This window comes from Geotrypetes seraphini, chromosome 3 (assembly GCF_902459505.1).
Source record: "Geotrypetes seraphini chromosome 3, aGeoSer1.1, whole genome shotgun sequence".
Classification (NCBI taxonomy): domain Eukaryota; kingdom Metazoa; phylum Chordata; class Amphibia; order Gymnophiona; family Dermophiidae; genus Geotrypetes; species Geotrypetes seraphini.
The window spans coordinates 199,081,716-199,099,660 of NC_047086.1; the positions used below are offsets into that span (position 1 = coordinate 199,081,716).

A 17,945-nucleotide genomic window follows, 5' to 3' on the forward strand; every position below is an offset into this window, starting at 1 on the left:
TTTCTACTTCTAGCAATTACCCACTTCATCACATATGTAAGATCCAGCATAAAACAGATCCTACATGATATATTCAAAACAAAATGTTCCAGAGTGTAATACTACTTATATAAGACTTTATGTCCATTTTCATTTATGATGCTAGCTATAGATACTTGTAGTAGATTTTTAAAGGCAAATTTCCATTTAACAGTTTCAAAGGTCTTGTCTATGTCCTCTTCCCACTTAATTGTATACTGAATTATTGGGTTTGTCCTTAGCATGAAAAGATACGGGACAAACTGGTTTCAATCTGTCTGATGAGATATCAAAGAAGACGGGACTCCTGAGGAAGGAACTATATGCCAAAATACAGATCTTTTGGGATCCTTTTTACATCAACCATTATTTTTGATGATCTTGTGCATATATTAAATGTTGCAATCAAGCTTTTTGACAATAAAGGTTGTCTGGATTCCTAATTTTACTTATCCCACTTCTTTTTGCTTTCTGTCTGTTTTGAGGACCAGAGAGGACAAGTTTTAAAGTGATTTATATGAATTACAAGCATCCAACTTTTGTTAATCTGCTGAATGAAAATTGCCCTCCCTCAATGCCACAGGTGTTCTTGAGGACATATTTAGACTGGGGAGGAAATGTATAAAATATTACAGTTTCAACTCTCCCCCCAAAAAAAATCCACTGGAAAAAAAATTCAGATTTAGAGATTACTGTACATACTTTATATTAATGGCAAATTTTAGTGTGAGAGTACATATAAAATTTTGCTTTGAGAATTGCTAGAAACCTGCAGATAAAAAGTAAGAGACCCTTTATTAATGTGTGGTAAAATCTTGGCGTGGAGGGGCATAATAAAAAAAAGTCTAAGTCCCTTTTTGGCCTAAGGTGCTAGGTGCCCAAAGTAGGCAGCAGGGCAATGTCCATTCTTGAAAAAAAAAAAACATCCAAAATGTGCTTTGTTGTTGTTTTTTCAAAAATGGCCTACCTCTACAGGCGTTTAATTGCCCAGACCACCACTCTGAAGCACAGCCATTGTGAGTAATGTACCTCTTTTTCTTTTCTTAACCTTTTGGAAATGAGGGCCTCTAGGTGCATATTGATGATGTCACACTGATGCCAAGATTGTGCATCAGACACATCCACTTGCTCTGAAGCACAGCCATTGTGAGTAATGTACCTCTTTTTCTTAACCTTTTGGAAATGAGGGCCCCCTGCCACACCACGCCCCCATTTATGTACCCATTTTCTTTTTTTTTAAGTTCAATTTCTTTTATTATATTTTAAGCAAAATACAGTTAAAAAGAACCATATATGCATGAATAATGAGAAAAAAGGAAAGAAAAGCTAACATTACAGAACTGTATCACAAATAAGATGCTTGATCACAAACATATTGACAAATCAAGTAGATATATGTTGCAAAAGGGAAAGTATAGATGCCCAAAAGTACGTTAATCATATCTCAGTCAGAAGAGGGCCCCAAATTTTGTTAAAAGTAGGTATAGAGTTCGATTTTTCAGCGGCAACTTTTTCAAATTTGACAAATAAACATACTGTATTCCACCAGATATTAGAGTCCAAGGTGGAAGAGTCTTTCCAGTTAGCTAGAACAGGTTTAATCGCCAATTGTAATAGACAGGACAATAACCTGGATTGGTGGATATCAAGATCATCTGATAACACAACTGAACCAAATATAACAATTGGAAAAGAAAGTGCAGATGAAATAGGTAAAATATCACATATAATTGACCACACTTGCGACCAGTAAGACCTGACATTCGGGCAGTGATATAGCATGTGATCAAGGGTGCCCACATTAATGGAACAGGACCAGCATTTATTCGAGTGTTTACTGTCAATTTTTGACAGTCTATGTGGGGTCCAATACGCCCTATGTAGGATGAAAAACATCATTTGTGCTATTGATGAGGATTTGAGAGACTTTCTAGCAGTTAACCATATATGTTCCCAAGTAATAGGTGTAAATACAACATTAATATCATGACTCCAAACGTCATGTAGTGACCTACAAGATGAGAATTTATGATTCCGTAGAATACGGTACCATGCAGAGGCCTCCTTCTTTTCACCGCTGTATGTTGAACACCAAAGACACAGTGTAGGAGCAACATGTGTCAGAGTTTTAAGTAAGTGGCTAGAAGAGATACAGTGATGTAGTTGCAACCAGCGGAAGAAATGATTCGCGGGTATATTGTGTTTTGCTTGCAAGGTAGTGAATGACAGTGGTTTGGAGTCTTCTATTAGTTGATGAACATGCCATACGCCCAGTTTGATCCATGATTGCCATTCAATGTATTGGCCCTGAATCAATATATGTGGATTGTTCCATATAGATGAGTGGGTCGTCAAGTTCCATCTAATGTCAGCTGATTCATCCAAGATCTGTATCGCTTTCCTGGTGGAAGAGATGATTACGTTATGCTTGATTTTAGCAGAAGGATTTGTAAAGGGTAAGAGGCGCAGATGATATTCAGAAAGAAAGGCTCTTTCGAAAAGAAGCCATGCAGGAGGACGCAGTATTGGACACTCTACTATCCATTTAGAGCCTTGTCTGGACAGGAATGCTAAGTGGTATTCGTAATAGCTTGGAAAATTCACACCTCCACATTCCTTGGACATTTTCAGTTTTTTTAGAGCGATGCGAGGTGTTTTTTGATTCCAAAGAAATTTGACCAATATTGATTCCAGTCGGGTATAAACACCCGATGAGAATAAAAACGGAATCATCGAGAGAATATAATTTATCTTAGGGGTCAAAATCATTTTGATGGTGTCCAATCTGCCCCACCAGGACAATTTAAGTGGTGACCAACGCTCAGTCAATGTTTTGGCGGTGTGAAGCAACAGATCCTCATTAAGGCTACTTGTATCCTCTAGAGTTGGGCCAAAAACCAATCCCAGGTATTTCAGTTTCTGAGACGTTAGTTTGACCCCATGATGTTTCAGGGAGTCATGACACACAGCACTGTTAAGAGGCATGAGTTCTGTTTTTGAAATATTGAGCTTGTATCCAGAAACCCTAGCATATGACTCAATGGTGTTAAAAATGTTGCTGAGAGATTCAGGCTCTGAATACAGCAAGATGTCGTCTGCGTACGCAGAAAGTTTCACCTGAAAGGTCTCGTATTGAAAACCTATGATGTGTGCGTTTGATCTGATAGCAATAAGCAGTGGTTCCAAAATTAAGTTAAACAATAAAGGTGAAAGAGGGCAGCCCTGTCTGGTCCCTCGAGACGGATGGAAAGCCCTCGATAAAGAGTTATTGATCCTTAGGTTGGTTGATGGATTGGCATAGAGAATACGAACCATTTTTATAAAATCCATATGAAATCCAAACCAACGCAGCACGTGGAATAAAAAGGACCATTCCGCACGGTCAAAGGCTTTTTCCGCATCTAAAGCCATAGCCACCAAAGGGTCCGTAGAGTGCTGAACTTGATTGATAATGTGAGAGAAGAGTCTGGTATTATCCGAGGAGAGGCGACCAGACATGAAGCCACATTGATCAGTATGTATCACTGTGGGTAGTACCGCTTGCAACCGCATTGCCAAGACTTTAGCAAAAATCTTCGCGTCTAAATTAATCAGCGATAGAGGTCTATAGCTCCTTACATCCAAAGGATCCTTTTCTGGCTTCAATAGAACTATTATTGTGGCTTCAGTGAATGTTCCTCTGATATCTCCAGTAGCAATGAGGTAATCAAAAAATTTCGATAAAGTCGGAATCAACAGATCTTGAAATGCGAGGTAAAACTCAACTGTGAGACCATCAGGTCCAGGGGCTTTCTTTGTAGCCATTGAAAGTAAGGCTTCTCTTATCTGTGATTCATGCACAGGTGCCGATAACATGTCATTGTCCTTAGATGTAATAGTAGAATGTGGTAAATTAGCTAGAAAAGGCTCAAACAAGAGAGGGTCAGGCACATCAGAAGTGTATAGATCAATATAAAAGTTCCTGAACTGGGAGCAGATGTCATCAGTATTAGTCCAGAGATTGCCCATATCATCTTTTATAGCTGGAATCGTAGTCCGTTCCGATCTGACCTTCACATACTCAGCAAGTTGATGTCCACATTTATTAACCGTTGAATAGTAATGAGCCGTTTTCATGAATACCTCCTTGGCCGCAGCCGAACTGAGTAGTAAATTATACTCAAAACGTAATTTCCTCAGAGATGACAAGGAGTCTGCATCCCGTAGATGAAGCATGTGATAGTTTTCCGCCTGTTTCAGTTTCTTTTGTAAAGTAGATTCTTGATCAGTGAGAAGTTTTTTCCGACGTGCCGTGTAGGAAATGATCATATCTCGTATGAAGGCTTTGAAACAGTCCCAGGTAGTTACCCAAGAGGTATCCTCCGGATTATTTAATTCAAAGAAATTTGAGATGTGACTCCGAATTTCAAGCAAAAAAGTGTCGTCGGTCACCAAATTAGAATTGAATCTCCATGCGCCTTTGTTGATAGGAGTGCCCAGATCTTGGAGAGTAAGGAGTATGGGTGCATGGTCCGATACAGCTATCTCACCTATCGTCGCTGTAGTGACTTTCGACATTAGAACATAGCTGATCAAAAAGAAATCTATTCTAGAATAAGATGCATGAGGTGCAGAAAAAAAAGTGTAGTCCGTGTCCGACTGATGCAAGGTCCTCCAGGGATCTCCCAACTTAAACTGAGTCTGTAGGTCTTGGAGTTTAAACCATGATCTAGATTTCCGGTAGGGCACAGTAGATTTTCGGTCTATAAGCGGATTCAGTATTAAATTGAAGTCGCCGCCTATGATAACACGGGAATCTCCAACCGATGAGATCTCAGTAGCCAAAGCATCAAAGAAAGCAGGGCAGTCTACATTAGGTGCATAGATGTTGAATATGGAAATAAAATCTCCATTGAGTTTAAGATGAACTCTGAGCCTCCTGCCTTCCACATCAGCAGTGTGAGATAAGATGGCAAAATCTGGTCTTCGGCGAATAAAGGTAGCTACTCCACCCTTTTTGTTGACTGCAGCCGAGTATAAAACAGGATAGCACCACTTCAGTGTGAGTTTGGAGGATTCCAACGAGGACAAGTGTGTTTCCTGTAGTAGAATGACATCAGGTGTAAATTTTTCAACATAACGTAATATTTTGGTCTTTTTCACCGGATTGTTGAGCCCCTTGACATTAAGAGAAAGACATGTTATAGACATGATGCAAGAGGATAAAGATTAGGCATATCAAAGCATGAAATAATGATCCCTATTATAATGATTGAAGCATACAGTGCAGCAACAACAATCTGTTTGTGATTGAGAGCAAGAAAAATACAGACTGTAATGAACATCATGTTAGCAACAGCTAACAATGCCCTATGGGGGTAATGGTCTGCACTAACAGCCCAGAACAAGAGATCCACAGAGGAAAAAACACACAGTGATAGTAGAAATCATCGAAGTGATATGTTAGACAAGCCAGAGTATAACAAATATTCCTGTCATGTAACAACACAGTATAAAGGCAGTGAGACATGAGGTATAAAAGAACATGTGAATAGAACAGATAGCATGGAGTATCAAAACACCACACAACAGCAAGATCAGGTTTTATCAATAGCAGATGGTTTCTCAGATTCAATAAATTCTGCCAGCTCTGTTGGATTGGCAAAATCTGTTGTTTTGTTCTTTAGAGTGACTCTCATGCGCGCCGGAAACAGGATACCAAACTTTGCTCCCAGATCTTTCAATGCAGGTCTGTATGCTAAAAGTTGTTTTCTTCGTTTTGCTGTTTCTGGTGATAGATCCGGAACAAAAAGCAACTTACTGCCTTCAAACACGATTGGGCCATGTAGCTTGGCATGCTGCATTATCAGCATGGTCTGAGCATGGCGGACCATAGAGGCCACAATCGGGCGCGGGTAGCGGGTGGGGTGGCTGCGTTGATGCGGTACCCGGGATGCGTTGTCAAAATCCAGCTTAGTTGATTCAGGCAGCTTCAGGATTTGCGGCAGGAGAGCACCCAAAAATTCGCTCAGGTCACACGATTCTCGGCCTTCCGTAAGGCCAAGGAGACGAAACCCATTGCGTCTCGCCCTGTTGTTCGCGTCCTCCAACGCACGTTCAAGATGTGCAGTGCGTGAGGCCTGGCGGCGCAATAGTTTAAGAGATTCATCTGTGGCTGAAGCTTTGTTTTCCAGAACTTCAATTCTGGTAAGTGCTTTAGCGAATTCACCGTTTAGATTTGCGATATCGGTTTTCATCTCGGCAATATCCCGATTGGTGTCGGTTAGCAGATCTTTAATGCCTCGAAGCTCTTCCAAAATGGAGGCCTGCTCGTCTTCAGGTTTGCCAGGATTATTTTTATTAGGAGAAACCGGCTCCACACTTTTGCGTTTGCCCGGCTTCGATGTAGCCATAATAACGAACAGGATTTGATAAAAATAATAAACAAATTTGAAGGAAAAACACGATGATTTTCGAGTTGTAGCTTATTTTCCTCAGGAGCTCTTTCCCTAGGCTGCCATATGTGCTAGAGCTCACTAGCGCCCCTATGTACCCATTTTCTTATTTACTTCTTCAATTCCACTTTATTTCTTTTATTTTAAAATTAAAAACAAACAACAAAGATGCTATACCAGTGCCAGTGTACAGTTTTTCTTCTATGCAACCTCCAAACATCTCTGACCAAATCCACCCTTCCTTCCTAGAGGAAGAGATCTTCAGTTAGCAGGGCTTTGGGAAGCCCAGCAATTTATATTTTGCATTTGGGTAGGTGGCATGGGACATGGCAGAAAGAAAATTCAGTGCCCGCCATTTTATTAGATTAATGCAGTTCTCAATTAGCTTTCTGAGATTAAAACCTCTTTCTTCAGGTCAGTAAACTATACTGCTCTCCTCCCCCTCTATATGCAGACTTTCTCCCTTCCATCCATGTGCATTTCCCCTCTCCCTGTCCTCCTATCCATATGCAGAATTTTCCCCTGCTCCCCATTTCTCTCTCTCTCTCTTTTTACCCCACCTAGCATCTTCCCCATCTCTTTTACACCCTCTTCCCGACATCCAATTTTGGGTAGCCAGAAATCCAAGTGGGTGGGCATAAGAACCCTACCCCACAGGCAATCTAGTCTCTTCCTCTCCCACCTAGGTGATCAATTCCTCTGTTGCCACGACAACCCTGCTGGTGGTGCCATCAGTTTAAAGGCTCTCCAGGATGGAAGAGGCTAAGTATAAAACGAGCGAGGTGACCGGGAGCTGCACCCGCGCTACTGCTAAGTCAGAGGGCAGCAGCAACAGTTGCTACTGCCACGCGCGCGCTGCCTCCAGCTGGATGGTCTGAGCCAGCGATCAGTGCGCGTGCAGCCGGGAGAGTGCAAGGCAGCATTGCTGGGATTGCTGATCCGGTAGCAACCGTTCTGTTCCATGTGGTGCTGCTACTCGGCCAAAGCTGCCCTCTGATGCGCACCGCCCAGGCAGAAACAGGAAGCTGCGTCAGAGGGGAAGCTATTTGCTGAGCACCGCTTACAAGAACGGTTGTTGGAACTTCGATTTTTCCCAGGGGGGGGCATGGCGCTGCTGATCTTTCCAGGGGGGGGAGGCGGCGCTGATGATCTTTCCGGGGGGGGCCTGGCGCTGACGATCTTTACCAGGGGGACCCGGCGCTGACAAACTTTCCAGGGGGGGGGGGGACAGCACTGCCAATCTTTCCTTGGGGAGCCAAGCGCTGCCGAAAGGGAAAAAAAAATTGGAGTCTTGTTTGGTTCTTCATCGGGCCCCCCTGACAACTTTGGGCTCTAGGCACGTGCCTCTTGGGCCTATTTATTAATCCGGCCCTGCTCAGGAGTGGCAGATCCTGCACAGCTAGAGGCACAGAAACATAGAGAAGAGATCCTAGATGGGGACTGAGTGTAGAGACAGGGACATTGAAGCAATGCTGGGCATGAAGAGAGACAGACATGGAGAAGAATGCTTGATAGGGAGAGTGCATTGAGACAGGGGCGTTTAAGGACTGCTAGACACAGGGACATTGCTTGAAAAGGGATGATTCTGACAGAAGGATGGTGAATGCAGGGGAATGGAGAGAGATACAGAGGGGAGAAGCTCAGAATAGAGACCAGGGGGGACAGATGCTGGACAGGACAGATAGGGACAAAATGTAAAATGGACAGGCAATCCTGAGAAGACAGTTATGAAAAAAACCCCAAAAAAGCAGAAAAAGAGACTGGGACCTAAGTGAATGGAAAAATAAACTGCTCAAAGAACAAAATATAGAAAAATGTATTTTTATTCTGAATTTATTGAAATATGTCAGTTTTAGAAATGTTTTTCAACAACATAAAATGAAGTACTATGAAAACAAATCAACCAAACTTCACTAAGGTGGACTTTTACAAAGGTGTGCTGCTAGAAGAAAGTCACTAAGCGAGAAAAACTGGATGGCCCTTTGTTTTCTCTAGTATAATTTAATGAAAATACGGAATTGTAATGAAATTCTGGATAATAATTAGCAAAAATATTATTTAAATGTTATCAAATAAACTTGCAGACATTGCAAATTCCCCCCCCCTTTCACAAAACAGTAGCATGGTTTCTAACGCTGGCTGCAGCGGTAACAGCTCCGACACTCATGGAGTTCCTATGTACTGCTGCAGCCAATGCTAAAAACCATACTACGGTTTTGAAAAAGGGGGGGGCGAGGGTTGTACACAGAATTAGGAAATTTTTGCACAGAATTTGGAATTTTCTGCGCAGAATTCTTCTAGGAGTAAAATATGAATGGGGTAAATGTTACATCAGGTAGAGCAGTGATTCCCAACCCTGTCCTGGAGGAACACCAGGCCAATCGGGTTTTCAGGCTAGCCCTAATGAATATGCATGAGAGAGATTTGCATATGATGGAAGTGATAGGCATGCAAATTTGCTTCATGCATATTCATTAGGGCTAGCCTGAAAACCCAATTGGCCTGGTGTTCCTCCAGGACAGGGTTGGGAACCACTGAGGTAGAGAACAGCTGGTTGAGGAACCGATAATAGAGGGCGCTCTGGATAAGAGTTTAATAATGCAGGCTTTTAGGACTACCGATAGCTTTTCTTTTGTACAGCATGGCGGGGGGGGGGGGAGCATAGCTTTATTAGTCCAAGTGACTTATGTAAGTGTAGCACCACTTACCCCATCTTTTACTAAGGTGCGGTAGCTGATTTAGCACGCGTTAAATGCCAACAATGCGTTAGCTAAATCGTCTACCGCACCTTAATAAAAGGACCCCTTAGTTTCAGCGCAGCCCTGTCTTAACGCACAGAAATAGAAAATGTGTGGTGTTAAAATCCCTAAGGCAAGGCTCACTTCTACCAGATTGCTACCGAGGTTTTGAGATTCAGGGTACGTGTAGTCTCCAGCAAAAATACCAGTAAAGAAAGAGACCAATACTTTGAATACATATATAAACTAATAGTTTATTGTACAAAATAAACTTAAACATATTAATTATTCAAGAAAAACAATCAGGAGTATTGAAGGTAATACTATTAATACTTCCAAGCAGGTAAGTATAATGTCCCAGGTAAGCAAAAAAAAAAAATTACATTGCCTCACTGTGTGCACACATAGAAAAAAAAAATAATAAAACTAAAGAAAACCTCTTTTCTGTTTGAAGGCTGTCTTGCGTTGGCTAGCATTGGAACTGGATTACTCTTCCTTAAAAGGAAGCAAAACCCTCACTCTCTCCGTGTGTGTTACCTCATCAGTGTTCTTCTTAGGCAGACAGGCCGTGTTCTTCTAACTAACATAAAGTTCTCAATGCTAGACCTCCCACCTTGTGCAATAAGGTAAACTGCTCCTCACATTCAAGCACCTTCTGTTCAATACAACAGCCAGCAATCTCACTAGCCCTCCAGACTATCAAAATATATTAAACTGAGTGCAATTCAATTTCTCTATGTTACTAGTGCAGCTCTGGAACACTGGCACTCAGATTTCTAGAGCCACTGCAGCCCAGCTCACCATTGCAGCAGTGCTCCTCAAGATTCCGTGACACTTCTAAATTTAAAACTGTTTTTTCCCTAATGGATTAATTCACAGAAATAACATCAGGAGCAACTCTGTAAAAGGAGAGTTTAATTTATTAACTGCTTCTCTGATGTTTCTACAAATATCAGTTTTCTCCTGTAACTTCAGCTTGATCAGAGCTCAATTCAAAAACAACCTCCCCTTTTATTCCATACAATATCAGGGGGCAAACTGTTAAACAAAATTAATTCTTTACAAGGGCTGTTCTTGAGTTACCACTTTTCAGCAATGAAAATTCACAATGGTCAGGCTTCTAAAATTAATTAACTCAAGTCAGTTCCCTCAGAGCAGCCTCTGAGTACCTTTAGTCATTAAAACCAAATAATGCCAAAAATAAACATCAGTAATTTAATCTAAAATCTCTTAAAATCTTTATCAGTTAGTTCAAGCTAAATTCTTGCTCAAATAAACTTTCAATCAATCAATCAATCCTTTCCTTTAGAAACCAGAAACTCACACTTATTAGCATTACACTTCCCCCAACCTATTCGCGGTTTCAATGTTCACGGTTTCGATTATCCACGTTTTTTTCCCCAGGCACCCCATCCCCCCCCCCCCCGAGAATCGCTCATTGGCATCGAAAAAAAATGGTCCTGGGACTTGGAGGGAGGCGATCAGAGGCGGCATGGGGGGGGGCAATTGGAGGCAGAGGGGAGCTTTCAGAGGTGGAGGGAGAAGATCGGAGCTGACGTGGGGGTGATCGGAGCATGGATCTTACCTGGTGGTCTAGCGGTGACGCGGGGCAGGAGCAATCTTTCTACACTCCTGCCTCGTGCAGAGCCGTGCTGTGAGTTCCCGTGGTCTCACGAGACTACAACAGGGAGTCCAGGAACTCAGCAGCACGGCTCTGCACGGGGCAGGAGTGTAGGAAGATCGCTCCTGCTCAGCATCACCACTAGACCACTAGGTAAGGTCCGGGGATGGGTCAGAGCCGGCCAAAAGTTATTCGCTATTTTTCCCTATTCGCGGGCTGGCTCTGCCGCTAACCCCCGTGAATAGGGAGGGAGAAGTGTACTTGCAGCAGCTACCTTTTTCTGAAGCCAACACTCCATAGACTAAAATTAACTTTAAAATTCCATTTACTGCCCATTAATCCTCAAATAGTTACTCATTACACCAGTCAAATCGTCAGCAACCACCTAGCTCTAAGGAAAGACCTCGACTGACTCTTCTTAACTGACTCTCCAGAACAGTTAGGAATGCTCACATGCACACTACACTTGGAATTCCCACGTGCACACTCTTATTCAGCATTTCTTTTTTTTTTTTTTTAAATCTTTATTCCTTTTTATTTCTTTCAACAAGTGTACAGTATTATTACAATTAATTTACATAACACACTTGGCATTCTTAAACAATATTATTATACATGTTTTTATTCCCCCCCACCTCCCACCCTTTTCCATATCAATAAAATATTCCTTCCAAATTTATATATAATTATACATCCCTTTTTGATAATACAATTAATCTGACATGAAATCTGTCCCTCCCCCCATCCTTCTTCCTCAAACACTTTAAACATTTTATTATACCCAGTAATGCACAACAATAAATATCTCATCCTATTACATATATCTCCTTATTTTCATAACAACATCTTTCCAGCATTTCTACACTTTGTTAGCCTTATAAAAGTATCATCACTATCCAACTCATTGGTTTTCCTTTATCTAATATTAGTCATAGCAAGTTAAGCTGGTGATATCTTTGTACTAGCCAATTATAATGAAGGTAATCCAATGATACAATTATAATCTTTTTATGTTGGAAGAATTGCAGCAGCCATGGCCAGACAAGCCCATATCATGGGAGGCCATTCTTGCTTTGGAATAAATAGAGGAGGAACACGAACATTTCATGAGGATCTCACCACATTCTTGAATCAAAAAAGCATCATCTCTGTGGCACACTTGAAGACACCAGAAAGTCCCATAGGGCCAGTGCCAATTTTTCTGCATGGTGACTTCATCACAACCAGGCTGACAAGATTTCTGGTGTGTCCTTTCAATATACGTTATTAAAGAGGAAGCAAGGTGTGAATCTTATTTCTATTTTGGAAAGAGCCAGTGTCTAAGCAATAGGAAGAGCAGAATCTGATACTCCCATACCTCAGCACCAAGATCTGTAATAATCTTCCAATAATTATAAAGACAGAACCTAACTACCCTAGATTTTGAAAGAAACTGAAGACTTTCATTTTAGAGAATATAACAAGTATGCTCTTCCACCTCAACCTACACAGCATTTCACCCTTCCAGAAACCACAAGTGATCCCTCCCTAAATTCTACTGTACATAACATAATCACAGCAATCTACTTGTATCTAACTCAATTGTATTGGACTTCAGACCACTGTACTGAATTCTAGTGACAGCTCAGTGTTTCCCTCTAATGAATGATTACTATATCTCCTATCTCTAGTAACTACCTCATAGTATACTGCTTATTTTATATTTCATTGTTGTAACTCCTAAAAGTAATGTAAACTTCTTGATTTATAAATAGTCTTAAACCTAGATAGGCATAGAGCAACCCAGAAATTGAAGATTACATTAGTTTACCGTATACACTCAAATATAAAATGAGATTTTTGGGCAAAAAAATGGCCCATAAATGGGGGTCTCGTCTTATATTCGGGTCATCACCCACCCGCCTCCCTCCCAGATTGTATGGCCTAGTGGGGTGGGCCGAGACAGAAGGGATCCCTTCCGTCTCCTGTCCCAGTTGACTCTGCCAATTTTTTTTGTACTTCCCTCCTGCCTCCCCCGTGTACCTTTTTAAATCCCGAGTGGTCCAGTGGTATACCGGGCAGGAGTGAGCTTTCGTCGCTCCTGCCCCTTGCTGAGCCCCTCCCTGAATGGCCGCCTCAAGTTCTCACAGCCCAGTGTACCATGAGTTCTCACAAGCCCATGAGAACTCAGGACAGCCATTCAGTGAGCAGTTCAGCGCTGGGCAGTATACCACTGGAACACCAGGGATTCTAAAAGGTATGCGAGGAGAGGTGGGAGGAGGGAGGTAAAAAAAAAATTAACAGTCAGCTGGGACGGGAGACAGGGCAGGAGTCAGGAGGAATCCCTCTTGTTCTGGCCCACCAAGATATAGGGCAGGTCCGGTGGAGGCCTACAGAACATTGGGGGGGGGGACAGGGTACAAGGCAGGGAGGGGGCCTGGGTGCAAAGACTGGCAGGGAGGGTGGGGGGACAGGGTGGAGAGCCTGACAGGGCAGGGAAGGGGGAGGCTGGGTGCAGAGCTTGGCAGGGAGTGAGGGGAGCTGAGTACAGAGCCTGGCAGGGGAGAAAGTGAGAGAGGGAGGCAGAGCACAGATCCTGGCAGGACACATGAATATTAATCCTCATCACTGCCGCCCCCCCCCCCCCTGTCTTATGTTTAAGTTGACTTTTTTTCCTCCTTTTTCCCTCCTTTTTGGGGGGCCTGCTGTGCTTTTGATCCTGGAAAGCAGAATTTGGGGGTGAGGGCAGCAGCATGGCCAGCAAGAGAGGCAAGAGAATAGCAGCACAGCAAGAGACCTTTGAGTACCTATGCACACTCAAAGCTGGTTGGTCCTGCCATCAAAAGGAAGTTTGCATTGGGTGGGGACAAAATGATGCAGGCCTGGAGCCTACTCAGACTCTCAAAACCTTGTGCTGTGATTCCTGCATAGTTGGAAGTTGGAGGTAGGAAGTAGGAAGGTGGTGGCAGCAACAGCAGCAGCAGAAGAAAGGAAATACTTGGAAATCTGAATAGGACAGGGTGAAGGGAAATAGGAGATACTGAACATGGTGGGTTGTGGGAGGGAAGGAGAGATGCTAGACATCTGAGGGTGCAGGTTCAAGCCCAGCGCTGCTCCTTATGACCCTGGGCAAGACACTTAACACTCCGTTGCCCCAGGTACGATTGAGAGCTCCGGGACAGATAAGGAGAAATACTTGAGTGTCTGAATGTAAACCACTTAGGCTATAAGCAGTGTATAAATACTAAAAATGCCCCCAACAATCTCTAAACAAAAAGCAGCAGAACCATAGTAAAATTCCAGGAAAATCTCAAGCAGGGCACTGAAAACTCTTAGACAACCCTCTGATCTACAAAAGGTACAATCCTGACCACTCTAAACTACTCTGATGGGGAGAGAAATATCTGGTTCTGACCTTGACAAGCTCCTTTCTGGTTCGCAGCATAGCAAAGGCCCACCTTGTCATCAAAGTGAGGCTGTTCAGCTGCCCTTCTCCTGAGCTCTGCCGTGACTTCTCCTCATTACTTTCACTGTTTGCCCCCAGTTGTTGTAACCGCACATTCCTTACCCAAGGTTCACCTTTATTGTAACTCCTTCTGTCCCCACTTGAGTGCTCAGTGTACCTTGCATCTTTCTTGTTCTTGTACTCAGTGTACTTATCTACAATCATTCCGCCCAGAGTTCTTGCTTCATTCCTGCACTCAGTGTATTTCTATTTGATTAGGCATGCATTTTTCTTCTACACAGCATATTTCACATCCTTTATGTCATCCTCCTTGTGACTTTGCCCTAGGCAAAAGGCAGAATAAGAAGTTAACTAACTAACCAAATAAAATACATACATACATTCTCATGCACATGTACGGCTTGATTTTATAAAAGGACAATTATGTGATACACATGTTAGATCCCCGAAGCATAAATTCGCTACGGGCTAAGGCGGGAGACAGGTCAGTGAAGCTTTCCATTTGCTCTTCTTGCTGCCGGGTCCTGCCTACTTTCAGTTTGTGCGAAGGCAGGACCCGGCAACATTTCCCCCAATCGATTGTGATCTTGGGCTGATCAGCCTTCTTCTCCGATGGCAGAATTGACATCGGGGAGAGGAATGCTGGTCGGCCCGAAGTAGGGAAAGCTGGGGGGGGTGGCGGCCGGCGGCTTTGGGGCCTGTTCCCCGATGGCAGTGGCATTGGCAGTGGCTTGGGCGAGGGCAAGGAGAATGAAAGTAAGAGGGCAGGAAGAGAAACAGAAAAAAAGAAAGGGGGCATGAAGAGAGAAAGAAAGAAAGAAAGGGCAGGAAGAGAGGAAGAAAAAGTTGGGAAGAGGGGAATGAGATCAGGAGGAGAGGAAGCATACAGGCTGAAAGAAGGGAAGAAAGATTGGATGCACAGTCAGAAGAAGAAAGTGCAACCAGAGACTCATGAAATTACCAAAGGTAGGAAAAATGATTTTATTTTGAATTTAGTGATCAAAATGTGTCCGTTTTGAAAATTTATATATGCTGTCTACAATTTGCACTATGGCTCCCTTTTACTAAACCGCAATAGCATTTTATAGCGCAGGGAGCCTATGAGCGTCGAAAGTAGCGTGGGGCATTCAGCGCAGCTCCCTGTGCTAAAAACCACTCTCGCGGTTTAGTAAAAAGGGAGGGGGAATATTTGTCTATTTTTGTATAGTTGTTACTGAGGTGACATTGCCTAAAGTCATCTGCCTTGACCTCTTTGAAAACCCGCGGAATATAAATGATAATTAACATTTTCTCTGTGTACAGCGTGCTTTGTGTTTTTAAAATTTTATTGTTGGTAGATCATTTTGACTTGGCCACAAAGGTAAGGGGGAGGGAAGGAGGGGAGCTGCTGAAAGACATCTAGTAATCCTTGCAGGCTTGACTGTGCAGGGAATTATTTTTGTAAAATCATGTTTTGTTATGTGACTGGCATTATTTAGACTTTAATTTCTATGAATGAATAGAATGAAATTGCTTGTTTTTATGTGCGTGCGCTGAAGGAAAGTGGAGAGAGAGTGGGCTAAGGACGCTGAAGGGAAATGGGGAAGAGAGAGTGGGGAGAAGATGCTGATTTATAAATTGACAATTGTACTGAATATTGTTTATTTTTATACTTTAATATAAACAATTCAAGGCTTGTGTGGAAGGAATCAGGTGGTTTGCGGGGATGGGGACCGAGCTTACAGGGATTAGTCCAATAAAATGGTATTTTTTATTTCTCATTATTTGTTTTATTTTTATTTGTTAATTTGTAAAGTGGTGATTGTTATGTATCAGTTTTTTCAAATTTACATCTACTGTCTTTATATTTTGCACTGTATTAGAGGACATGTGTTACTGTTTTTGTGGTGTTGCATTGTATCCAGGGTCTGGTTTCTTGGCGGTTCAGTTTAACTTTTGTCTACATATTTCTATTTTTAGTTTGTGATTATTCCATATTGGACGAGGGTGCATCTCTGTTCTGTGTGTATGAAAACAACATAGTTTTCAGTTGGCATTAACTACAGGATCAATTGATTGTGCGGGATCTGGCTTGTTTAGTTTTACAATGTATGTGTTGGTGTTCTAGTGCTCACTGCAGTGTTTAAGATGCTGCCTTTTCCTAGGTAGACTCTTGTTGTGCGATATGTGGATTGTTACTAAAATTCATATTTTTCATATAGATGGGGGGGTATCAAAAAATGATGGGCCCCGGGTGCCACATACCCTAGGTACACCACTGTGTATAATATGAGACGTGTATCACAATTCAGTTTCCACTTCTCCCTACAGACGCTCCTGGGAATGACTGCATGCAGATGTGTTTGCAGCTATTTACTGCACATACAATGGGCTTTAGATGAGGAAAAATCTTTAAAAGTTATCCCCTGCATGCCTTATCATAATAGTTCTTTGGTGTTATAAAGCATGTGGTCTAAATTCAGTAAACGGCACCCAGATTTGGGCACAGAAAAAAATGAGCACTAAGGGGCTGGCGCCGGAAATGTAGGCCAGGGTTTCACAAGCCTATATTCCTGGTGCCTAGGGTCCTGTCAGAATAGCGGCCAGTGGTGCATAATGATGCCAAATTCTAGTGCCACCCAATAACCATGCCCACTTCCAGGCTTTGGAGTCACTATGCACCGCTAGCCACCAGGGACCTAGGCATTGGTCATTGAGGCTGTGTAATGGCTCTTTTTATGTAATTACTTTTTAATTGGTTTTAAACAACACAATTACCATGGCATTTAGCACTAATTAAAATAATTAAGTTAGGAGAATGACATCATTGAGCCCACTGAGTTCCCTTGGAATATGCCCCTTTTTCCTGTCCAAAAAGCCGATGGGAAAACCTGGCATTTAGTACATGATTTGCGAGGCCTTAACTGCCTAATACAGCAGGAGTTTCCCGTTGCCCCCAATCATGTCACCTTACTCACCTCTCATACTTTACATTCTTGGTTTTCTGTCATTGTCTTAAAAAATGCCTTCTACTCTATTCTCTTGCACCCTGATTCACGACCCCTCACTGCATTCACTGTTGGTACTGATTGCTACATGTGGAAAAGACTTCCCCAGAGGCTCCATGAGAGTCCTGGCATCTTTTCCCAAGTCAATTTACATGACCTACAGGGGTTTTGGGATACCATGCCTCCTGATTCCCAATCCTCTCTGTTTATGTCGATGACATTCTTCTGTCTGCTGACACAGAACCTCTCTGTCAGCGTCTCATTGATGATCTCCTACACTTCTTGATTTCTAAAGGCTACGCTATTAATGCTGACAAAATGCAGTATTGTCAATAGGAAGTTACTTTCCTTGGCCATATCATCTGTGCAGTTGGTAAATTTCTTTGGTGCCACATCTGCCATGATATCATAAAAGGATTAGGACATGTCCTGACCAAGAATATAAAAATACATTATTTGCAAGAAATATCCTGTAATGGGCGGACCCTTACTGGACCTTTGGCCTGAAATTGCTGACCTGATGGTTAAAATGACATTTGATGGGAAAAGGTAGTGATTTTCCAGTAAACAGGACGTATAGTATGACACAAATATTGTAAACCAATTAATGAACAAATAAGTGTAATGATTTGTGTAAGTAACCAATAAAAAGTAATCATATCACTTGTACCAACGTGGCCTTGGCTACCAAGAATTGTATAA

The 17,945-nt window shown here is 42.4% G+C and overlaps 1 protein-coding gene across 1 annotated transcript in view; it reads right to left on the reverse strand.

The window, feature by feature from the left end:
* FAIM2 (Fas apoptotic inhibitory molecule 2) overlaps positions 1 to 14,259 on the reverse strand; it is a 145,927-nt gene extending 131,668 nt beyond the window's left edge. Inside the window, exon 1 of the mRNA XM_033937159.1 lies at positions 14,206 to 14,259. Coding sequence (XP_033793050.1) covers positions 14,206 to 14,256 — 51 coding nt within the window. The 5' untranslated portion in view covers positions 14,257 to 14,259. The remainder of the gene's footprint in view (positions 1 to 14,205) is intronic.
* Positions 14,260 to 17,945: the final 3,686 nt, after the last annotated feature.